The sequence below is a fragment of the Saimiri boliviensis genome, chromosome X (genome assembly GCF_048565385.1).
Source record: "Saimiri boliviensis isolate mSaiBol1 chromosome X, mSaiBol1.pri, whole genome shotgun sequence".
Taxonomy (NCBI): domain Eukaryota; kingdom Metazoa; phylum Chordata; class Mammalia; order Primates; family Cebidae; genus Saimiri; species Saimiri boliviensis.
This window is the reverse complement of record NC_133470.1, coordinates 104917014-104942047: the sequence shown is the minus strand read 5'-3', so window position 1 is coordinate 104942047 and position 25034 is coordinate 104917014. Positions and strand designations below refer to the sequence as shown.

Sequence of the window (25034 nt, the reverse complement as noted above, 5' to 3'; positions counted from 1 at the left end):
TCCATTACAAGTTCTCTTGAAACCTAATCATTGCTTTCCTTGTATTCCAGTTGGAACTATTGGCTTTGGTACAAGGATGGGGAAATAAAGGGATGTGTGTTACATTTATTTGAAAAACATTATCCCTCCATGATTTAAATTTTTTACAATCTAAGTCTGAATAGTTTAATTATTATATTCTTGGCTAAATTTATAATTTGAGTCTCAAAAAGGCTCTGTTCTTTACAATATTATTAAAATAAGTAAATACTGACTGATATGATCAAATAGTTGCTGTGGAAATCTTATAGATTGTCTGACCTAAAAATCAGTTTTGTGTCAATATGTAGTAACTTTTTCACAGGAAATGCCATAATTTAACTGATTTCTTTTTTTTCCACCTAAAGAAAAACTAAGTGGTTCTGTCATTGTGTAAGCAAATTTGTTTCATCTTTGATGTAAATATTTGGGAACCTCAGAATATGGAGCCTAGCATGTAGGTAAAAGGGCTTGTATTATCTTTCATTAAATCGAATCATTAAAAAACCCGTTCAGCCCTTTGAACTCTTTTGCTTTCTTCTTTCACATGTTACATTTTTCCTCACTTGTTTAGATATTGATTTAGTAAAGAGAACGGCATCATGTGTCTAACTGATTCCTTCATTTCAAAGATACCAATTTTGAAGTTTACATTTCCAAACTTTTATACATGTGTGTATGTGTGTGTGTGTGTTTTTCCCCTTAAGCTTCGAGCTGGTCCATTTGATGAGTTCCAGATTGCTACCATGCTAAAGGAGATTTTAAAAGGTCTCGACTATCTGCATTCAGAAAAGAAAATTCACCGAGACATAAAAGGTATACAAAAGTCTAATATGAACCTGAGAAAAATAGAAGCATTCTGAGCAAACTGAGTTTTTTTCTTTTCTTTTTAACTCCTAGCTGCCAATGTCTTGCTCTCAGAACAAGGAGATGTTAAACTTGCTGACTTTGGAGTTGCTGGCCAGCTGACAGATACACAGATTAAAAGAAATACCTTTGTGGGAACTCCATTTTGGATGGCTCCTGAAGTTATTCAACAGTCAGCTTATGACTCAAAAGTAAAGTATTACCTGCACAAACTGTTTTGGGTTTGTTAATAAATTGTATATGGCGCACTATCTTAGTTAATACATTGCCTTATTTTTCCTTGTTTCACAAGCGTTTCTTAAATTAGAATTACGTCTTATTTTTCTGCTTAATCATAAATTCCTTCACTGCTACCTAATATTTGGACCCTATTCACTTCAATGGCTTTTCATCCTATGTGGAATAAAATCCTAAGTCCTTTCTGTGACATATAAAGCTGTACACAATCTGGCCATTATCTGCCCCTCCAATCTTATCTCCTACCACTCTCTTATAGATTATTCTTCATCCACAGTGGCCTCATGGTTGTTTCTCAAACATAGCAAGTACACCCTGGCCTCAGGACCTTTGTAACTGCCCATCCCTCTGTATGAAATAACCTTCCTCCCACAATCAGGTCTTGGCTTAAACATCACCTACACAGGGAAGTCTTCCCTAGCCACCCTATGTAAATTTCCAACACCATTGGCCCCATGATTCATTATTCTCTTACTATGCTTTGTTATTTTCTTCACAGAACTTAGTACCACCTGGCACCATATCATTTATTTATTTGCGTCTGTTACTAGAATGTAATCCCCTTAAGACCAGGGATTTTTGTCTAGCTTATTCACCACTGAAATCCTCCATTCCTAGAATGGTACCTGACATAAAGTATAGAATTTATTATTTTTAAAATGTTAACACCACATTTTCTTGAGAGACGGGTATTGTATGACCATTAGGTTCCACAGGTTATTTTGTGGTAGTATATTGGAATGGAGTTTCAAGGTAAGATATATATCTATATCTATATCTATATCTATATCTATATCTATCTATCTATCTATATATATATATAGAGAGAGAGAGAGAGATGTGTGTGTGTGTGTGTGTGTGTGTAGTGTATATATATGTGTGTGTGTGTGTAGTGTGTATATATATATATATATATATATATATATATATATATATATATATTTTTTTTCCCCCTCCTCTTACCTTAGGCTGACATTTGGTCGTTGGGAATTACTGCTATTGAACTAGCCAAGGGAGAACCACCTAACTCCGATATGCATCCAATGAGAGTTCTGTTTCTTATTCCCAAAAACAATCCTCCAACTCTTGTTGGAGAGTTTACTAAATCTTTTAAGGAATTTGTTGATGCTTGCCTGAACAAAGATCCATCATTTGTGAGTATATATTGCTATTATTACTATTTGTTTTCTATTATTAGCTCTAACTATAGCAAAGGGAGCTTTTCCTGCAGTAGGGAATACAGTGCATATGAGAAGTGTCTAAGATCCATCCAGGAACCTGGTTTGTCCCTCTGTATTGCTATTTCTATTCCATTCTTAATAAGATTCTTCATTCATTTTCTCCTTACCCTTTGTTTTTTTTCTTGGTCCTCAGCTTCCTCCATATTCTATTGATTATTTTTTATTTCAGGGGGAAATAAATTTGAGAAATAAAGTGAACCTTATATTATGTCATTATTAAAGTGTATATATAAATACAATGATTTTTATTCAACTGTTTTCATTTCTCATGAAAAGTTATGTTTGGGTTTACCTTGGTTTTTTTGTTTGTTTTTTTTTTGTTTGTTTGTTTTTTGTTTTTGAGACAAAGTCTTGCTCTGTTGCCCAGGTTGCAGTGCAGTGGTGCAATCTTGATTCTCCTGCCTCAGCCTCCTGAGAAGCTGGGATTATAGGCTCCTGCTACCACACCTAGGGCTAAGTTTTAAATTTTTGGTAGAGTTGGGGCTTACACCATGTTGGCCAGTCCAGTCTCGAACTCCTGACCTCTAATGATCTGCCCTCCTTGGCCTCCCAAAGTGCTGGGATTACAGGCATGAGCCACTGTGCCTGGCCAGGGCTAACTATTTTTATTTGGCATTTAGAAATTTCAGTGTGAAGTTGTATACTTTTCCCAGGCTAGTGAGCTCCATTCATTTACTTGGTGGATTTGATTACAGTTGTTTTACTGTTGTTGACATAAAACTGCCTTCTGACTTTTAGAGATGAGAAATACAAAAGAGCAGTCCAAACTTGATATAACTGTTTTAAAGTTTGATGATAAACATTCTGATATTAATAAAATGAAGGTGGGACATCCCCCACAGCACCTGGTGTTTGCATTTAGATGCAATAGAAATTGATGTCTGATGGAGAAGGGATTATAAGATATGTGTAGACAATAACAAAATTACAGCCTTGCAAGTTTTCATCAGTTTTTTTTCAAATTTACAGTAAATGTGATTAAAGTATTTTAAAACACTATTTTGAAATGTTTTTAAATGTTCCTTTCTAAATACTGTCATGTGTGTCTCTGCTTTTGAGAAGGCCCTGCCTGACGGTTTGCTGGTGGGTAAGCCACCTGTTGCCCATTGGGCTTTAACAAATTGGGACACCAAAGTAGTAGATTCAATGTGGTTGCCTTGAGCCACTTCAATAATAGAATTAGCTATTTTCCTACAGCATTTTAGTTGTCCTTATGTCTACAGACATACCTTTAGACCTTTCAGCTTAATAATTCAAGTGATTTTATTTACCATTCCTTGTAATCATACGAGTTCAGCAATTGTCACATACATCCTTGATCTTTTTTTCTGTAGCGTCCCACAGCAAAAGAACTTCTGAAACACAAATTCATTGTAAAAAATTCAAAGAAGACTTCTTATCTGACTGAACTGATAGATCGATTTAAGAGATGGAAGGCAGAAGGACACAGTGATGATGAATCTGATTCTGAGGGCTCTGATTCGTATGTACAAATTATTTAATTTTTATGTAGGTACCCTATTTGAATATTGTATATCTTTTAGATATGATCCAGTGTGCTTGTTTTAGCATAAAATATAAACCATATTTTGAAATTTCACCTTAGAAACTGTGAAAATCTTTTTCAATCACAGTCTGTGGAATACAATGAAGTTGGAAACATGTTTTTCTTGGAAGTGAGTAGCTCTAGTTTTAAATGGTCTTGGTCTAACCCCTAGTGGATACTTGAGCATATTACAAAATTTTGGAACAAGATTCAATTAAAAGTGTTATATTAGTTTGCCCAAAGTAATAAGGAGCTGAGTTTTCTCATACTTTGATAGCAACCTGCAAATCCCTCAAAAGAACTGACCTCCAGGCCTTTCCCACCTCTTGGCCATGTACCAAACCAATACATCTAAATGTTCATTTATGTATGATTTTTATTTCTTGAAAAAGTTGTAATGTTTTATAACAGCAGCATTTACATTAAAAAATTCAGCCTCATAGTCCTTAAATGAATTTAGACTAAGAAAGTCTATGTGCTGTGCCAGAATTTAGTCCTCAACCAGCTGAACTGGCACAAAGGCAACAGCAAGTTTCTTTAGGTGCTACTCTGAGATTCTTTCATTTATGAGAAATTGCCAACATTGGAAAGGAATAAAAAATATCAGGATAATCTGTGGCCTACTCTAATGGGTGTTAGCCTTAGCTTCCCATAAGAGTCACCCATGGAATCTTGAAGCAATCACAAGTCACTCTACTGGAGATCCTAATTCAATAGGTGGGGAGCAGTGAGGGACAGGTATTTATATATGGCAGGAGGTCTCAACGAAGCACATATAGAGTTGAGAATCACTCCACTACTACCATGTCGTAAAATGTAGCATTCACCTGAAGCTGAGATCAGATGCTTTTTTGTACTATGAGTTTTTAAACATTAGGACAATTATCCCTTTAAATTCTACCTGCATTTATTTGGTGTTTTTTTTGTTTTGTTTTGTTTTTTGTTTTTTTTTTGTTTTTTTTGTTTTGTTTTGTTTTGTTTTGTTTTGCCAAGCTGAATCATTTTGGCACTTACAGAGCTATCTTTGGCAATCTCTTTAGGGAATCTACCAGCAGGGAAAACAATACTCATCCTGAATGGAGCTTTACCACCGTACGAAAGAAGCCTGATCCAAAGAAAGTACAGAATGGAGCAGTATGTATATGGAGACAATTTCTTACTCTTGATGCAGTTTTTCAAACTATGTAGTTAGATTATAGTGGCAAAAATTGTTAGGATTGAATACCCTTAAATGCCTGTGTGCCTCTCTATATGTGTAGTATGATTCATTTGTCACTAGTTTTGAGCTAATTAAGAAAAGGTAATAGGAAGTTATTTAAGTGAGTATATTGGTATTTTTTAAGTACATTTCACCTAGAGATACATAAGCCCAGGAATCATAGGTATCTCTTGTAATCCCAGAACTTCTGGGACTTCCAGATGTTTAATGGGAATGAGTGATAGGAAGAAAGCTTAGAGACTTGCCTTACATAGAGTCTTTTGTTTTCAGTGGGGGATTCAAATTGGTTCATATTTGTTAAAGAATAAGAAAATGAGGACAATTATTTTAAGTTCATGTGTATAATGTGTATTATTTATTCAAAGGAGCAAGATCTTGTGCAAACCCTGAGCTGTTTGTCTATGATAATCACACCTGCATTTGCTGAAGTAAGTACAGATTAATTAGCCTTGGATATCTGTTTTAAGTAGTATAATATTTTAAATGTTTTAACTATTAATCATTCTCAGCTTAAACAGCAGGACGAGAATAATGCTAGCAGGAATCAGGCGATTGAAGAACTCGAGAAAAGTATTGCTGTGGCTGAAGCCGCCTGTCCTGGCATCACAGATAAAATGGTGAAGAAGCTAATAGAAAAATTTCAAAAGTAAGTTGGAAATATCATTTAAAAAATTATTTTGCATTTTCTGTTGGGTGTTATGATGCAATCTAATTCCCTTGATTCAACCATTCCAATTATTCATAACAAAGTCACCTTTTAATACACAGTCATATTCTTAAAAACAGTTTTTGTTTGTTGCCTGTCTTAAACATTAGCTTTCAGAACTATTATCTTTAGGCATAACAAAGTAGTTTTCCACTGCATGAAATGGCCTGTTTTTCTTTCTCCTCTAGTAGGAGTATAGACAAAAGGTCACTGAGCATATTCTCATTTGAGCTCTTATAAACGGTATTGGGGTATTATTTCTTTCTTGCCACCACCCTCAGAATTTAACGAAACACCACTAGCTGCATAGTTCCAGTGTTAAAGTTCCTGCGTTTGACCTCCACATGAGAAGTTAAGGAAAAGGTACAGGGACTCAATCTAGACCAAGAAAAGGCTCTTATGTTCAACTTCAGATTCTGTGCTGTCTCTTGAAATACTTATTTGATTTTGTTCACATTGAAAAAAGTTCTTACATTTAATTTTTTTAAAATTTTCAACAAGACTTTTGTATGCATGCATACACATACACACTCCTTAGCCTGAACAAGCTGTATGGTGATATTAATTTTAGCCTTAACCCTGTTATATCTCTTCTCAGTGCATCTTTACGTATCTTCGTGTTTATGATGCCACTGGGATCAAGCTGGAACAAACTCTGTGACCTATGAAATAACACACTCTCAAAGACCTTTCTATCTGATAAGGCTCACTTGTACTCACAAACCTAACCCCTTCTTAAAATCCCTTATATTTTAATGAAAACCTCTCATTTGTTTTCCAATTTGAAAACAAATCAATCGGAAGTTATGAAATCAAATGCAGAAGGGATTTTTGAACTCGTTTATATTTTAACATCTACATAACGAAATTCCATAGAAATCATATATCCCCTTTGTGGAATCAGTTTCTTCATTGCAGAGTTCATACAAAGGAGAAATATGAACATGCATAGTTGGACATTGGTTTACATTTTTTTTTTAAATTTTACAGGTGTTCAGCAGACGAATCCCCCTAAGAAACTTATTATTGATGTCTATTTCATACAGTACTAGAGAGACCCACCAAAACTACTTCAAGCTTAACAATGTTTAACTCATGAGCTCCATGTGCCTTTTGGATCTTTGCAACACTGAAGATTTAGAAGAAGCTATTCAACTATTTTGCGATGGTGTTTATCATTTTATATTTTGAAAGGATTATTTCCTAAAGAATAACTTTTAATAGCATAGTTTCACCTGTATTCTAGTAAATGTTGAGACACCGTTTTGCTTTAAGTATCACTATTTCTTAAGTTACTAGGATGAATACCTTTCCCGTTTTGACCTTTAGTTAACTTTACACTCCTGAAACATACAGGTCTTTCAAAGTCATTCTAAATATTCAACTTTTGTAAATTATCAAGCTTCAGAAAGCTTATTTGAAAAAAAAAAAGCCATGCATATTCTAAAAATTACTGTTGGTGGGGAGGTGTAAATAAGTCATACCTTCTTAAAACAAATTTTTAATAAAGTCTTAGAAATTAAACCTGTAAAAGTATCTTCTTAAAACAAATTTTTAATGACATCTTAGAAATGAAACCTGTAAAAGTCTTGACTCTTCTACCAAGTTGGCATGATATTCCAAAGCTCAATGATAATCACATTTGAGACCCTGTGTTTGAAGCATTTACAGGCAATGTACAGCAACAGTGGTAGCTCTTGGTGTGTGGTATTTACATTCTCTTTTAGGTAGAAGAGGCAATTTTAACCCTTATTTAACATGGTTAGAAATAGAAAGCAAAATCATTTAGCCAAGGATAGGTGTTTGGTAATGTTGGAGGAGTTAGTCTGGCTTCATGTTTTACATCTTCAACTAATAGCCCATACTATCTACTTGGATTTGGAGAGCCTAAAAATAAAGCTGATTGTCATGTGATTAAATACCTGATCAACAGGTATGAATATAACTTATACCAGCATATTTTTGCCATGATAATGAATTGTCCTATAAACTATTTATATATTTTTGTTCTTCATAATTATCAGTAATAAGCATAAGTTTGTTGTTTTTAAAAGGATATTTAAGTGAGCATTTTCTAGTTCGTATGAAAACAACCGTAGTATAGGATTATTTCTGTCCACACAAAGACAAGTTAGATTGCACAGTTAATTTTCGCTTGTATTTATGGTACTATTGAGTGGGTGATGACTTTTTTTTTAAAGCCCAGTACATATATTATGCCTGCCTAAGTTCTGAACTGGGGCTACATTTCAGTAGTTGTAGAATTATTGATATTAACTAGTTTCGATAGTTAATGTTTTGTTGTTTGGATCTGTGCAATTTGGTTTTTGCACAAAAGTCATTTTTTAAAAATCTGAGTAATTGACAAATATTAGAAGAAAGATATTCCTCCTGTAAGGTATAGTTTTTCGTCAAAGTGGCCATTACATCCTCTTTTTACATAATATAGATACTTGAGAAAATTGTGGTGTTATGTGCTAAGAAAATTCTTTTCATTAGTACCTATACTGTAACAATTACTTTTAGTGCATTGTATTTTGAAGTAATGGTTCAGTTAAAAATTTCACCTGCTGTGTAACTGAAACACAATTATAGCTTATAATCTGTAGAAGTCTGGAAATAATTTTGCAACTCATGCCATGGATTAAATGAATATTTTTATAAAAGTAAAAGCAACAAATTTATAAATTGATTATTGGAAACTTTACAACACAATTGCATCCCAAATACAAATTGTATTGCTTATTCATTATAGCTTTTAGTCCTGTAAACTTTCTAGGTGAAGCATACTCCAGTGTTTTGGGGGTTTTGAAAATAAATATTTAAATTTCACAGTCCTCAATGTTTGTTTTCCTAGAGTTGGGGGTGTGGTATGGGGCTTCAGTGTTTCAAATTATTTCTCCTTTGTCCTTTATTGTTCAAACATTAAAATCGAAGTTTCTGTTGGAAACCAGAAGATACTCTTCGCATTTCATTAAGCATTAATTATAGCTACAGTGAACATCTGTCCTGATTTCTGGGCCTCCTGTCTTGACCAAATTATTAATAAAGTACCTTTCACTTGAACGTGTCCTGGGTTGAACAATAAATTATATGGTCACCCTAATTATTATTTTATTAAGAGATCATATACAGATATAAACTTAGTGAAGATTTTTTTTTTGAAATTGATAAGAGAAATAGTATTAACATAAAGGAGTTCGAGTTTTTCCTAGAGAAGAGGCTGAGGGTGTACTTAACATGGCATTAAGAATCTATGGTATTAATATGTCTTAATATATTAGTATATTACAATATTTTGATATTATACTATTAAGCCTAGGTGATTGGGTTTCAATATATTCTTCTTATTAGATAGCTACTCTAGACTTGTGAGTTACTCAATATGAGTCCAGAAGCAGACAAAGTGCCAGGATGGAGGAAAGGGGTGGGATGGGGTAGATTAAGAGGGATTTTTCTGATGCGAAGACTAGGAGAGTAAGGAAACGATTCCATCAGTCTTTTCTCCATTAAGTTGTGTATAAAAATAGCTTGCCTAGAGAACTGCATCCTTTCTTTGAGGTTAGTACTAATACTATCTTGTAAATATGTTGGACTTTAAAATCAAAAGCCAAAATGAACATATCAAATAGAATGCTATACCTTCCAGGAGAACCATTAGAGAAATTCTGAACCAATATTCCCTGGCCATACACTTTCACTTGCCTCCCTCCATCTCCTGTCCTGTAACTGTCCCTTTCCTTAGTAATAGGCCAGAATGAATCACTTCTGAAATTGATGAGCACGAAAGGAAGAACATACTTATAATTTATTTTTTAATTACCTGGATTTTCCATCATGCTTTATTACAATAACATTTCCTGGTCTGCATACATGCAAGAAGCTATGACAAAAAATAAATTCTGGCAGGAAATATTAGATAAACAATCTGACCTGTTAATGTTTCTCTTTTACTAGATCTAGTACATAGTTATGAATATAGAGGTTACAACTAAAACATCATGATAGTCTTATCAGGTATATGTGTGGCTTTAGAAATTGATTTAATTCATGAATTTCCTAGGTTTAGAATTCTGCCAAGTCCTAGCTTAATTCTAAATGTGTCTTCTGTTGAGAGGATCTATGCCACCACCTTGTTCCTGAGGCTGTATAAGGGCCATGCTCCCCTCATATATGTTATAAAAATGGAAGTCTTTAACATGTAACAAGACCATTTCTACTGGGCCCCACACAAATAGTAAAGACTGAAATATTCATTCAGTATTGTTTAAGAACACTAAGATCAATACAGTCATAACCTACTAAATCACTAAATGTCATTAGAAGCCAATTTCTTACGCCAAGCCATACTGTTACCATTCTTCAGCATTGAAGAGCCTGGCCTTCACTCACTATCTCTCTGAGGAAATGTGCAGTGGTAATGACAAATACCCACCTCACCTTGCCACAGTACTGGTGATGAGAGGGGATGTTCTAGAGACCCTTCAGAGGTAATGAGTAAAACTCAAGGAATGAGGCAGCAGCTGGATCTTTCATAAAGCAGGTGTCCAAAATGAGATTTCCTTAATAACAATGAATACGTAGTAACCAAGGAAATGGTTTCTACAAGTTTCATTATTTTCTGCCTAAGTTGGTAACACGGAACTGGCTCAGAAATGTCCATAGGATTCACACTTTTAAGCTAAAAAGTAATTACATGGTTTTAGCAAGGTCCTGTCTTCAGGAGTTGCTGTGTTGAAAGAAGCATCTTCATCTTCTTCATCTAACTGTAGACTACCAGAAGACAAGCGGATTCTCGCCATGGGTGACCTTCTTCCTTTGCCATAGAAAGCATAGGAGTCTGGCTTAAGAATCTCTGATTCAGAATCACTGGATTCACTAGCTACATACCTTTCTGCTGTACTCTGATCCCCTAGAACTGCTGGCAACTCCTGCTCTGCAAACACAGAAGTAAACAAGTCTGCTTTACGACTGAGAGCAGGACAAGGCCCTAAAGGTCTAAATTCTGACCCAAAAGGAAAACGAATCGTTTTCATGTCTGATTGGCTCTGGGACCGTTTAGGGGTTTGCTCTTGAATGTTAGATGCAAATACATCTTCCAAATTTGGGTCTTCCTCTTCTAGACCTACATTGATGTTGCTCCTACCGCTTGTCCTGGCTATAGTTTCCTGGAGCCCTTGCAGGTCTTGCTGAAGGCTCTTCATTCTGATATTCCTTGGGCTTCTTTTGGCTGGCTTCATCGCAGTGGGCTCTAGATAGCTATCTGGCCTTGTCCTTTCCTCTGCCCTGACTGGGGACTGTCTGGGCACCTGGGGTGGCTTGTCCACATAAAAAAAGACCTGAGGAGGCATAATACCAACCTGCTGACCTGTACAAGGAATATAGGGCACATCTGTGTAAGTTAGCTGCTGTGCTGGACTCACTTTGCTTGTGAGGCCAGAAGATGTGCTCATGCGATTATCAGCAAACTTACAGCTTGTTCGGAAAGAGCTTAGAGGACTCCTGTCCGAAAAGAAGTCTCTGGGATCAGGGTTAGGATCGGGCACACTGTTAAAGATAGGGTCTGTATAAATAAAAGGGAAAGAGGAACTGCTTTGGGACTGATGTAGCAATGTGGGATCCGCCTCTGGTTTGGAACGCTCCAGCTCAGCTGCAAATGTCACCTCCACCGCAGAGTTCCTCCTCCTACTGTCCAGCACCGGCTCAGATGCGTGCACTCCATTCACATTTTGGTAGTACCCACCGTTATATGCTAGTCTCAAATCTTCCACCTTGAGAGAAAGGACACAATGATGAAAGAAGAAAAAGGCCATTTGGTTGGGGATGGGGGAGGGATCTAAATTAGCCTCAAAGTTTGAAAGGTCATTTATGAATTTCATAAAGTCATTTAACAAGATCTATGTTCTATTCTAGGGTAGACAAATATATAAAGCAAGGGTAATAATTTGTACCACATCCCAGTGCCTGTGTTAAAAAGCACATGTGACACTATTCTTTCTCAGTGCCATCGTACCACCTGACTCAGTGTATACGGTACAAGCAATTTGGTTTAATAGCTCTATTAATGAACCAAGAGTCCTGCCTGTCAGTACTGGCTCTGTCTCTGATATGCTGTGTGACCTTAAACCAGTCTCCTAACCTTACTATTCCAGCCTCCTCCCTATTTTCTGTAAAATGGTGGGAGGAGGGCTATGAGTGGTATAAGAGGTTCATATACTAAATGGCCCCTTTCATCATTACACCTCTGATGCCTTTTGGATAAAAACTGCCAGTGACTTGAAGGCATGAGAGTTTATGAGACCTATAATTCTTTTTTTAGGGAGAGTAAAAGAAAAATACTTCACAATTTTTATACTAAAAATGTCAAAGGAAGCCATCGGCTCACAGTTCCAAGGGAACAACACTTTGTCCTTAAGTTACAAAATTACACAGCAAAAATACTCTAAAACCTTAACCCGAGACCTTATACCTTCCTCTAAGCCTTAAGATTTTCATAGGTAAAAAGATGGAGCTTTCAGCTGTGAAAATTTAAAGCTGTAGAATTCATTTGGATCTTTATTTTACAAGATGTTAGCAACACAGGTTGCAATTTGAAGATGTGCCAGATCCCTCCAGTCTATAAGGTACACCCCAGCGGTAGTTTACTAAATGGTCTTCTATTGGCAGGAAAGACTGAGCTGACAGACCTGTCCAGGAAGCTAAACTACTTGAACAGAATAACCTTTTTACACACTGGGATTCCGGCAGAATCAAGCCTTGGAAGCATTTGAAATTTGCACAAATTACACTTATCTAAAGAAGTAGACATTTTCAGAAACCTTACTTGTTTTGACACATCAGAGAGGAGGTCTGGTGAGGACCTGCACTGTCGTTCATGGTACTGAGATGGGTAATGTTTCCTGAAATCCCCAAGCAGAGAAGTCACTGAAATGGCCTTCATGTGAATACCAGGATACATAGAAATCTCTAAATGTGACATAAAATCAACATGAACGAGGGGAACAAAAACATGTACCTTTCAAATGGCAAGCTCTTCAGCCTCCCTTTTTTCCCATATTCCAAAAGTTGCCTTTGGGTTCTTCCACTATCATAAGGGACAATAAAAATCCTTAGTTCTAGTCATAAACCAATAGGCTACTAAAACTTGAAAGCCTCATTTATTGTTGAAATCAAAATTCATCACTTTGGATGAATGACATATGTCACGAATCTTTGACCATCACATTAATGATAACACCCACTTATTCAAGGACCAGGCAGAGAACAACCTCAACTACTCAGAACGCAGATACTTTTTAAAGACCTCTGAACAGGGTTATATAACAGCTAAAAGTTCTGGGCTTTAAAAATAATATACTTGGTCTGGGCATGATGGCTCACACCTTTATCCCAGCACTTTGGGAGGCTGAGGAAGGAGGATGACTTGAGCCCAGGAGTTTGAGACCATCCTGGGCAACAGTGAGACCTCATTTCTACAAAAATAATAAAAATTACCCGGGCATGGTAGTGCATGCCTGCAGTCTCAACTTCCTGGGAGGCTGAGGTGGGAGGACTGCTTGAGCCCAGGAGGTCGAGGCTGCAGTGAGCCACGATCATACCTCTGCATTCCAGCCTGGGCAACACAGCGAGACTCTGTCTCAGATAATAACAACAATATATTTTCCTTTAAAGGCTTTCCCTCTACCTCTAAATCAGAGTCAACTGACTGATATTCTGTACTACTTTGAATGAGGTTACGTATCTGGTTTCTCAATCCACAGCAGAAGAAAAGCAGCTAACTAAAGAGTTGAAGAGGGCTGTTCCAGTCAGGCATACACTAGCAAAGAAAGATCACAGCTGGGAGAAACATAAGAATCAAAAAAAAAAAAAAATCACAGGAATAATAAGGACTAAAAAGTCTGGACCATTTATCACCTAAGTACAGGGCCTGACATGCCTCCCCTGCCCTGAGGCTATCATTGCACTACAGCTGCCTGCAAAAGATCATATGTGATGCTTATAATAAGGTCATTAAGAAAAGGGCAAAATATTTTCAGTATCATCTGTTTAAGAAGGCAGGGATTTGTAGAATACAGACTGGAGAGATTCAATCAGAAATATGTAAGTTTTATAGATCTTAATTTTTACTGGGGTAGGATACCACTTTTTGAAAAAATCTTTTATGAGGAATCATTTAATCAGAATTGTGTCCCTTAGGTAAAAGTTTTGAAAACTTCCTCCAACGGGTTCCTAGGCTGATGTGTTCAAGTAAAGACAAGATCTTAACCCAACATTGCTTCCATTCCTCCAAACTATGACCCATAGTGAGGAACCTCTAGTGGCATATTATTCAATCTTCTAAATTTCTTATCCCCTCCAGTGCTTTCTCACTCTAGCTTTTACAACCCAAAGGATGTCGTTGAGCTTTTCTTTCCATGGTTTTCATGTAAGTTAAATATAAGAGAAACAATAGAGTTCCAGAACATGTATTCTCAAACTGCATATGTCCCCCCATCCTTGCTGAGACTCTGATCCTACCCCTTTAGGTATGGTGTCCCCCTCCTCCTGCCTCCCGGTTAGGAAATATTGACTTAATTTGTCACACAGAGAATGAGCCAGGAAAGGGTATGTTCTTTGATGTGACTGAAATGGTGTCTTTGTTGCTTCTAGAATGTGAACTCCTCCTAAGCGTCCTGTGTTTTTGGAAAGAAACAGCGTGTGCAATTTGACTATGTGCAATGTTTAATTACCTATAGCGGAAACTGGAACCTTTGCTGCAGAGTAGGGTTCTGGGCTTTGATTTGGGCTCTTCCGAAAGCCTAAAGAAAGCATGGTACTCCACACAAGTCTTCCAGAAAGCCTTGCAGGCATCTCGGCTGGCCATGGTGAACTCCAAGGTATCCTTGCACAACACCTGTATAAACCAATTTCCATCAAGCAAAACATCCTTCAGGAATATCAAAGACCTTCCCATCCCAATGCCTTCCAAACTATCCATCCATTGGCCCATGCAGCTTCTGATTCTCCACTTGGCTCTCTGTTGGTTTCACACCTACTGAAACCTAATGATTGGCAACCTTGCGAGGAAAAGACAGGGCCACTGCTCACAAACAGAGCCTTCTCTAAGAAGAAAATCTTGCTTTGCATACTCCCCTCACCTTAAATACTTTTTAAACTCACTCTTCTCCGCCAGAAACATTTTTACGAAGTTGTAAATTAGATTAAAATGAGCATCAAAGGGCATCTTTTCAGGGTGAGGAGAAGTTATAAATGACCAACAGGAAACGGGAGGGAGGAAGAGATTTCCTTATAGATGGAAGGATTTATAAGATGATTACATGTATGTAAGTCTTTTTTTGTGTGTTCAGACAAGGTGTTATTCTGTTTCCAAGGCTGAAGTGCAGTGGCACGATCATCACTCACTGTAACCTCGAACTCCTGGGCTCAAGCCATCCTCCTGACTCAGCCTCCTGAATAGCTAGAACTACAGGCATGTGCCATCACACCTGGATAATTTCTTTGTATTTTTTTAGTTGAGACGGGGTCTTGCTATGTTGCCCAGGCTTGTCTCAAACTCCTGAACTCAAGCAATCCTTCCACCTCAGCCTCTTAAAGCTCTGGGGTTACAAATGCGAGCCGCCACACCCAGCACATGAATCTTTTTAGTGTAGCAGTTAGAAACACGTCTTCCTCTATAGGCTGTCTTGTTGTACAATGCTCTATATTGCTCATCCAGCATATTCTAACCTTGGTCTTCCAGACCTAATGTTCCAGTTTTCCCCATGTCCTGACACTATATACCCCTCACATGGCATGCTTGCAGGCCTGTTTTCAGCAGCCCCATCAACCCACTGCACTGTTCCCACTTCTCTCATTCCTTTCCAGGTTCCTGCACACAGCCTCTGGGGCACTCCCTGAACTTCACACCGAATCCACTTTCTTAAACTGCTCAATGAACACTTTTCTATAATGTCAAGATACAGATAATCAAATCCAAACTGCTGGATCTTCAGTAGTCCAAAAATCAGTTGATGCACATTTTTTATTTCCTTTATGGTCATAAAAATTTCCTTTCTAGGCTAAGTGGCTCATGCCTGTAATGTCAGCATTTTGGGAGGCCAAGGTAGAAGATCACTTTAGGCTAGCAGTTTGAGACCAGCATGGGCAACATAGTGAGAACTTGTCTCTACAAAAAATGTTTTAAAACTTATTGAAGTGTGGCGATGCATGCCTGTAGTCCTAGCAACTCAAAAGGCGGAGGCGGGAGAATCACTTGAGCCCAGGAGGTCGAAGCTGCTGTGAGCTATATGTCACCACTGCACTCCAGCCTGGGCAACAATGCGACCCCATCTCTAGAACAAAAACAGAAGAACATCTTTGTCTTACTCTTTGCTATGCAACCTTGCCCAATAATTGTTTATTTTGCTTACATGTGTATCTGACTCCCACATCCTGCTTGGTTTTGGCATATACTAGATGTTCAATGATTTTTTTGCTTAAGGAAAGTAAGCAAAGATACTTTATAAAATGGAACCAATAACATCAAATGAATATGTTCTTAGTCCTAGACCTGGTCACTCCCATGTGACTCATCAAATCCCTAAAAAACAGTTTCCAGAGTGACTTGCCTTTCAGCCCAGTTGCTCCCTTTTCCTATGACTTTGTTAATTCTAAACTGCCAATCAGATTTCTTAGTGTTTTACCTTTAGTGAAAAATGATTAAAACTCTGGTTGATTTCTTTAAAGACAAAAGAGAAGATATATCACCACTCAGGGCCAACCGGCTTTCACCATTTACATCCAAACCGTTTGCAGAAACAAACAAAAAAATTCCCAGTGAGCAGGAAGTAAAAGAATGTATTAGAAAGCTACTTACCAAGATATTGGCATGAAGTTTGATGAGAAAATGCTTCCTCTTAAAACTCAACTTGCGGATTTTAGCCCAGTTAAAAGTATTGATCTTTGTATTTCCCTACAATGAAAAATGTGGTGGATTTCAGAAGGTATTAGCACAAGCTGGTTTGTAAGCCAGTGCAAACCTGAGAGAAAACGCACTTCATGAGAAGGACCATCCTTGACCCATCTCTTGCACACATTGATCCTGTTGCATTGGGTAGGAGCTGTGATCAAAGAAGGCATTTCATGTGGGACACAAGGATGCTCTGGAATGCAAGCAAGAAGGGGTGTTCCTAGGGAAGGTTTCTAGCCAGCACAGGGAGATCACAAGGGGAAAGGATTACTACAATAGCTTCTCTAATTTCACCCCTTTCCCATGTTTCCAGATTCCTCTGCTAAAAACAATGTCTTCTTTCTCCTGATACCTCATTAGCTCAAACATCTTCAATAGCTCCTCACTGCCCATATCACATCTTGGCCGTATCTTGCTACTTCATCTATATTGAATATATAACCTTTGTTCCCACTAATTCCAAAACACCCTTTCATCCAACTCTATACCTCTCTCCTGCAGTCTCCTCACCCACAATGCCTTCCACATAGTCAAGCCTTCTTGCCAGCTCTGATAGGCCCTTCTCTAGGCTATTCCGTTTAATTACTGCCTCCTCCACCCATTTCCAACTCCTCTAAATTCCCCTGACTTTCCTGGTCTGCCCAAACAGCTTTGTGTTTTTTTGCTTGTTTGTTGTTAGTTCAACAGGTAATCTATTCACATGGTCTATAGAAAGAAGTTTCACTCCCACCACTGTCACCCCTACTTCTATCCCCATCTATCCATTCCCTACAGTTCATTATGTTTATTAGTTTGTCATGTATACTTTTCATGCAACTACAAGTAAACATGATTGACCATTTCCCTTTCTGGCTGGTGATAAGACTGTGGGATGAGATCACCTTGGGAATGGACACCCAAGTTTGAGCCAAGATAACCATCCCCCTCCCCCACTAAATCTGAAGGACTTGAAAGGAAAGAGATTTTACCCGTAACACCAGTACTCCCATGTGAGCAACAGCCAGGTGAATCTGCATCCCTTCACCATCACTGGCAGGGTGAGGCCTGATGCCATACATATCCAGTTTCCTTGCTATATCCAGTAGCAGAATGTCAGATTCAGTTGGGCTCCTGCCACTGAAAGGGGAAAGAATTTATGAGCCTAATAAATGCAGCAAGAATGAGATTTCCACCCTGGGAGCTCCGTGAGGAGCTCAGCATTACATGGAGCCTGAAACTTCTCAGGTTTAAGGGCTTGTTCTTAAGAGTCTGTCCCCAGATTTAGTGTTCTCTACTGGGGGTAGCAGGTGCCAGTTGAAAGTACTTACATGTGCTTCTGATGAAAGTGCATGATCTTAGTCTCTAAACAATCTTGGTTTGGTAAGTACCGAGTTTGTGCCAGATGCTTCCTATCTGTTTCTTCATGAAAGTCTCCAAGTTCTGCTGCATGACAGAAAAAGTGACTTTTTTTTGTATTACCTTTGAGGAACTTACCAATGGAGCATCCAGCATACTCTTGTGCTACATCAAGGAGTCCTTTCTTTGCAGCCAATGCAGTCCCAAGCCTCCCACCCTATGCTTTATATATGTTTATGTTTCTATAGGTGGCGGGGAGGTGGCAGCTGGCTCTTTTTCAATTCGGAAGCATTGAAGTCTTAGCATAAGAAGTCACAGACCAAGTATAGATCTTAAGGGCTCCAAGATAACAGTTGAACGTTTTCAAAGTAGGAGAGATTATATATACAAATAAAATGATATATGTATATATGTTATATGTATATATAATCTCTCCTACTTTCAATAAGCCACTGATACAGGTGGAACTATGTCCCCACCCTCTGCAAAGTTCATATGTTGAAATCCTAACTCTAGTAGCAGAGAATGTGACTATATTTGGAGACAGGGGTTTAAGAAGAGGATTGAGGTGAAATGATTCCATTAGGGAAGGCCGTAAGTCAATCTGGCTGGTGTCCTTATAAGAAGAAGAAATTTGGATACACAGAGAGACACCAGGGTTATGAGTACACATAAGAAAGACCAAGTGATAACATCACAAGAAGGCAGCCATCTGCTAGCCAAGGAGAAAGGCCTCAGAAAAAAGCAAACCTGCTGACAGCTTGATCTTGGACATGAAGCCTCCAGAGCTGTGGGTATACATTTCTGGTATTTAAGCCATCCAGTCTCTGGTATTTTGTTATGGAAGCCCTAGCAAATGAATACGGCCATCCAACCCCACTCCATCGTCATCATATATTATCCAGAAAGAGGAATATAAACACCAACTACATTGCAAGCCAATTCATCGCTCTGTACATTGGGAGTCTAGTCAATCCCCAGCTATCTGGAATCTCCAGTAGATGAATCATTCTGAAAGTCATTCTGGTTTTCCCAAATAGCTGGCAGTTTATCCATGATCATAATCTGCTCTTTCCTAGATGCCTCCAGTTTATTCTTATAAAACATCTATTATAGCACTATGTCTACAAAGGTAATTAGGATTATCTGCCCTTAACCTAAGTTGCCTCAGATTGTTTTGATTTGGAGATTTTTTTTTTCTTTTTTATAATTTGTATGCCTTTTTCCTCTCTGTCAGATTTATATGAATCACTTCCTGGTCACTGGCTTCCCCTGAAGTCAAACTTTTGAATACTTTGTTCTAAATCAGACATCTAATCTAACATAAAATGAGAAGAGAAAGCAAATATTCAGACCTGTTAGCATTCTATATACTGTAAGAGTGAACAGATGCTCCATAGAATCCTATGGTACTCTCCTATTGGATAAAATACATGGGCAATAGGATACCTATTTTAAGTGCTAGAGGGCTGGGCTTTTTTCTCTTCTTTCTTGGTTTTCCATTTGTGTTTTAGACAGGTGGGTGTATATCTGTATTTCAAAATCACAGTATAATGAAAATCTCTATATAATAAACATTTTTAAAAAGACCAAAGCAATGGCTCATTAATTTGTTATCTTTACCAATACTGACAAATATACAAATCTCATTAAACCTCAACAAAGCCCTGATGGTTTCACTGATTAATTCTATCAAATATTCAAAGAAAAAGTAAATACCAATTCTTCACAAACTCTTCCAGAAAATGGAGGAGGGGCTATTTAGCAACAAATTCTATGAAGTCAATATTACCCTGATATCAAAACAGGACAAAAACATCATAAGAAATGAAGACTACAGGTCAACATTTCTCATGAATACAGAAGCAAAAATCCTGAACAAAACACTAGTAACCTGAATTCAGCACCATATGAAAAGAATTATACACAATGAGTTGAATTTATCCCAGGATTGCAAGATCAGTTTGACAGGAAAATCAATACACACTATGATAATAGAATAAAAGGCAAAAAAACCCACACACATTATCATCTCAAGAGATGGAGAAGAAGCATTGCACAAAGTCTAATACCCACTCACAGCAAACACAACACAACAAAACTAAACAAAATCCTTAACAAACAAGGAATGTACCAAATGGTGAACAACTAAACGCTTTCACTTAAGAACAGAAGAAATAAGATAAAGATATCAAGCTCCTGCCACACCTATTCAACATTGTATGGATGGTTCTAGTCAGTGCAATCAGGCAAGAAGAAGAAATATAAAGAATTGGCACTGAAGAGAAGGTGATAAAACTGTCTTTACTTGCAGTCAACATGATCCTGCATGTGGAAAATCCCAGGCCTAGGCATGATGGCTCATGCCTGTAATCCCAGTACTTTGGGAGGCCAAGGCAGAAGGATTGTTTGAGTCCAGGAGTTCACGACCAGCTTGGGCAACATAGCAAGACCCCATCTCTACAAAAAATGTAAAACTTTGCTGGGCATGGTGGCAGGTGCCTGTGGTCCCAGGTCCCAGCCACTTGGGAGGCTGAGGTGGGAGCATTGTTTGAGCCCAGGAGTTCAAGGCTACAGTAAGCCATGGCCATGCCACTGCACTCCAGGTTGGGTGAATGAGTGAGGCCTTGTCTCAAATAAATAAATAAATAAATAAATAGGAAAGAAAGAAAGAAAGAGAAAATCCCAAAATCCCAAGGAACCTATGAAAAACTAGTAGAACTAATAAATGAGTTCGGCAAGGTAGCATGATAGAAGATCAATATAGAAAAAGTAATTGTATTTATATATACTAGCAACGAATAATCTAAAAATGATATTTAAAATGTTCCATTTGCAGCCGGGCGCGGTGACTCAAGCCTGTAATCCCAGCACTTTGGGAGGCCGAGGCGGGTGGATCACGAGGTCGAAAGATCGAGACCATCCTGGTCAACATGGTGAAACCCCGTCTCTACTAAAAATACAAAAACTTAGCTGGGCATGGTGGCACGTGCCTGTAATCCCAGCTACTCAGGAGGCTGAGGCAGGAGAATTGCCTGAAGCCAGGAGGCGGAGGTTGCGGTGAGCCGAGATCGCGCCATTGCACTCCAGCCTGGGTAACAAGAGCGAAACTCTGTCTCAAAAAAAAAAAAAAAAAAAAAAAAAAAAAAAAAAAAAAAAAGTTCCATTTGCAATAGCATCAAAAAAAAAAAAAATACTGAGGAATTAATTTAACAAAAGAAGTGTAAGACTTATACACTGAAAAGTACAAAATGCTGCCAAGAGAAATTTTTTAAAGATCTACATCAATGAAGAGATAGTTCATGTTCACAGACAAGAGGATTCAATATTATTATGGTGGCAATTTTTCCAAAAACGATCTATAAATTCGTTGCAATCCCCATGGAAATTCCAGCAGGCTTTTAAAACTAGAAATTGGCAAATGACCTTAAAATTTACATGAAATTGGACAGATCTCAGAATAATCAAACTATTTTGAAAAAGAACAAAGTTGGGTAACATATATACCTCCTTATTTCAAAGCTTACTACAAAGCTATAGTAATTAATACAGTACGGTAATGGCATAAGAATAGAAATATAGACTGATGGAACATAACTGAGAGTCCAGAAGTAACCCCTAACATTTATGGTCAATTGGTTTTTGACAAAGGTGCCAAGACAATTCCATGAAGAAAAATAATATTATTTTCAACAAATGTTGCTGGGACAAATGGACATCCACATACAAAAATATGAAGTTAGACCCCTACCTCATACTATACTCCACACAAGCATACAAAAGAGTAACTCAAAATGGATCACAGATCTAACTATAAGAGGTAAATTTATAAAAGTGCTAGGAGGAAATCTTTTTGACCTTAAGTTAGGCAAAGAGCTTTTAGATACAACATCAAAAGAATGATCCACTAAAAACTATACAGAAAGTGAAATTCCACCAAATTTTAAAAGTGTTGTACTTCGAAAGATATTCTTACAAAATGAAAAGACAAGTCACAGATTAAAAGAGAAACTTGCAAACTGTATATCTTATAAAGGACGTTTAGTTAGAATTTATAAAACCCTCTTAAAACTCAATAATAATATAAAAGCTCATTTCAAAAATGGGCAAAAGATTTGACTAGGCATTTTACCAAAGAAAACATCGCATGAAACGGTGCTCAACATCATTAGTCATTAGAAAAATGCTATTTTTTTTTTTTTTAAGACAGAGTCTCGTTCTGTCGCCAGGCACCGGGCTGGAGTACAGTGGCACGATCTCTGCTCACTGCAACCTCTGCCTCCCGGGTTCAAGCAATTCTCCTGCCTCAGCCTCCCAAGTAGCTGGGACTACAGATGTGCGCCACCACACCCAGCTAATTTATATATATATATATATATATATTTTTTTTAATTGCAGTGAGATACTTCATACTCATTAACATTGTCATAATCAAAAAGATATACAATACCAAGTGTTAGTGAAGGTATGAGGAAATGAGAAACCTTGTACATTTCCAATGTTATTGTAACAATTTGAAAAACAGTTTGGCAATTTCCTAAAATGTTCAATATAAATATACCATAAGACCCAGAAATTACACTCCTTGGAAGGTACCAAAAGAAATGAAGACTTGTAGCCACATAAACACTTGTGTGCCAATGCTTATAGTGTTATTCATAATAGATAAACTGGAAAAAAATCCAAATGTCCTCGACCAGGTGAATAGATTAACAAAATGTGGTAAATCCATAAATGGAATACTACTCAGGAAAAGAAAGGAACCACCTGCTGCAACTAATGTGAGAAAATGCATGAATTTTAAAATCATGATTGTGAGTTTTAAAAGCTAGATGCAAAATACCTCATATTTCATCATTTCATTTCCATGATATGTCCAGGAAAGGCAAGTCTATAGAAACAGAAAGCAAATTAGTGATTGCTTGGGGTTGAGCGTGGGAACAGGGTGTGGCTACAAGTAGGCATGACAGATCTCTTGGTGTGGTGGAAATGTTTTAAAACGGGATCGTGGTAATGGTTGCACAACCCCGTAAATTTGCTAAAAATCGTTGAGCTGTGCATTAAAAATGGGTGCATTTTATGATGGATAAATTATACCTCAATAGAGCTGGTTTTTTTTTAATAAATCACATACACAAACATACACACACACCCATTTTCCAGTTTGTTAACCACAAATCCCATGTTGGCCCTAAGAAAAACAAAAGCACATAAGACTGTGCTTGTTTTTCTCTCCATACAAGACTAGAACAATCTTAGAAGACAATTATGGCATACGAATGAGATGTCCCCAGTAACAGAAGGTGACAAATGCACTGTTACCACGCTGATCTAAACTACCATTCATTCTCTCCTCTCTCTTTCTCTCTCTCTCTTTCTCTCAATCTCTCTCTCTCTCTCTCTCTCTCTCTCTCTCTCTCTCTCTCTCTCTCTCCCTCTCCCGTAATAGCCTCTTATCTAGTCTCCTCACTTCCACTTCCACCATTTCCTCTTGAGGTCTATTTTCACCACAGCAGCCAACATGATCCTGTCAAAACCTAATTCAGATTATTTCACTCCTCTGCTTAAACAGCTTCAATGGCTTATCAGCTCATTTCGAGTTATGCTATAGGTCTTTACTATGCTGCTTTTTTTTTTTTAAAAGAGATGGGGGTCTTGCTATGTTGGCCAGTTGGACGTGAACTCCTGGCCTCAAGTGATCCTTCCACCCCAGTCTCCCAAAGTGCTGGAATTACAGGCATGAGCCACCACATCTGGCCCCTTAATATGCTTTCAAGACCCTCTATCTTTATTCTCTCCCTCTCTTACTGAGCTCCAGCCAGCCACAAAAGCCTTTCTGATGTTTCTTGAACACTCCAGGCATGCTCTCACCTCAGGTCCTTTGCACTGGATTTTCTCTTTCCCAGGATTCTCTTTCACATGATTTTGCTGCATAGCATACCCTCCCACCTCCTTCAAGTCTTTGTCTAGCTGTCGTCTACCCAGTAAGCCTACCGTGTCCACCTTATTTAAATATTTATGCTGGCTGGGCGTGGTGGCTTATGCCTGTAGTTCCAGCACTTTGGGAGGCTGAGGCAGGAGGATCCCTCGAGGTCAGGAGTTCAAGACCAGCCTGGCCAACATGTTGAAACTCTGTCTCTACTAAAAATACAAAATTTAGCCAGGCATGGTGGCATGTGCCTGTAATCCCAGCTATTTGGGAGGTTGAGGCAGGAGAATCACTAGAACCTGGGAGGTGGAGGTTTCAGTGAGCCGAGATCACCCTACTGCACTCCAGCCTGGCTGACAGAGTGAGACTCTATCTCAAAAAATAAATATTTATGCCAATGTCAACTCTTGCCCATAAAAGAAGAAAAGAATAAAATTTAAAAATATAAATATTCAGTATCTACCCCCAGAATTCCTCCATCTCCCTCCTACGCTTCATTTTTCTCCATTGCTCTTATCACCTGCTGCCATGCATTGTATAATTTATTTACTTATTTTGGTCATTGTCTGATTCGCTCCCGCTGCCAAAATGTGAGCTCCATAAGGGCAAGGATTTTTGTCTGTTTCGTTTACTGCTGTGTTCCCAGTGCCTATGATAGTATCTGGCATGTGGTAGGTACATAATACATTTTTCTTGAATGAACGACCAAGAAGAGTTACTCAGGGAGTTTATAAAAGAGGGAGGCTTCATTTGAAATGTACAGCTCGTGTTTGGGAGGGAGTATCTTGATAGAATAGGGAAGTGTGTAAGTGAGACCAAAGGAAACAAGAAGGTTGGAATGTGGAGGTTTTTGAACTCTTAAAATATAGCAGGTATCCAGCAACTATTAGATGAATGGAAAATTAGACAAATAAATGAGCAATCAAGTTGTATTCTGCATAATATGTTAGAGTTCATGATACAGTCTCACTGGGATCAATTGTGAAGA

General features: G+C 37.9%; 2 protein-coding genes across 3 annotated transcripts in view; one reads left to right on the top strand and one right to left on the bottom strand.

Annotated features, from left to right (window-relative positions):
- Window positions 1–8790, top strand: part of STK26 (serine/threonine kinase 26) — a 53107-nt gene extending 44317 nt beyond the window's left edge. The window contains exons 5-12 of the mRNA XM_039464074.2: window positions 726–834; window positions 919–1076; window positions 2091–2276; window positions 3698–3846; window positions 4950–5043; window positions 5494–5556; window positions 5638–5774; window positions 6825–8790. Of these exons, the coding sequence (XP_039320008.1) occupies window positions 726–834; window positions 919–1076; window positions 2091–2276; window positions 3698–3846; window positions 4950–5043; window positions 5494–5556; window positions 5638–5774; window positions 6825–6849 (921 nt within the window). The 3' untranslated portion in view covers window positions 6850–8790. The remainder of the gene's footprint in view (window positions 1–725; window positions 835–918; window positions 1077–2090; window positions 2277–3697; window positions 3847–4949; window positions 5044–5493; window positions 5557–5637; window positions 5775–6824) is intronic.
- An 842-nt stretch (window positions 8791–9632) lies between these two features.
- FRMD7 (FERM domain containing 7) overlaps window positions 9633–25034 on the bottom strand; it is a 51719-nt gene continuing 36317 nt past the window's right edge. For both annotated transcript variants that reach the window (XM_003931134.4, XM_010341743.3), the window contains exons 6-12: window positions 18090–18204; window positions 17751–17898; window positions 16690–16785; window positions 14564–14727; window positions 12850–12918; window positions 12658–12733; window positions 9633–11605 (exon numbers count right to left, since the gene is read on the bottom strand). In XM_003931134.4, coding sequence (XP_003931183.2) covers window positions 10511–11605; window positions 12658–12733; window positions 12850–12918; window positions 14564–14727; window positions 16690–16785; window positions 17751–17898; window positions 18090–18204 — 1763 coding nt within the window. In that variant the 3' untranslated portion in view covers window positions 9633–10510. The remainder of the gene's footprint in view (window positions 11606–12657; window positions 12734–12849; window positions 12919–14563; window positions 14728–16689; window positions 16786–17750; window positions 17899–18089; window positions 18205–25034) is intronic.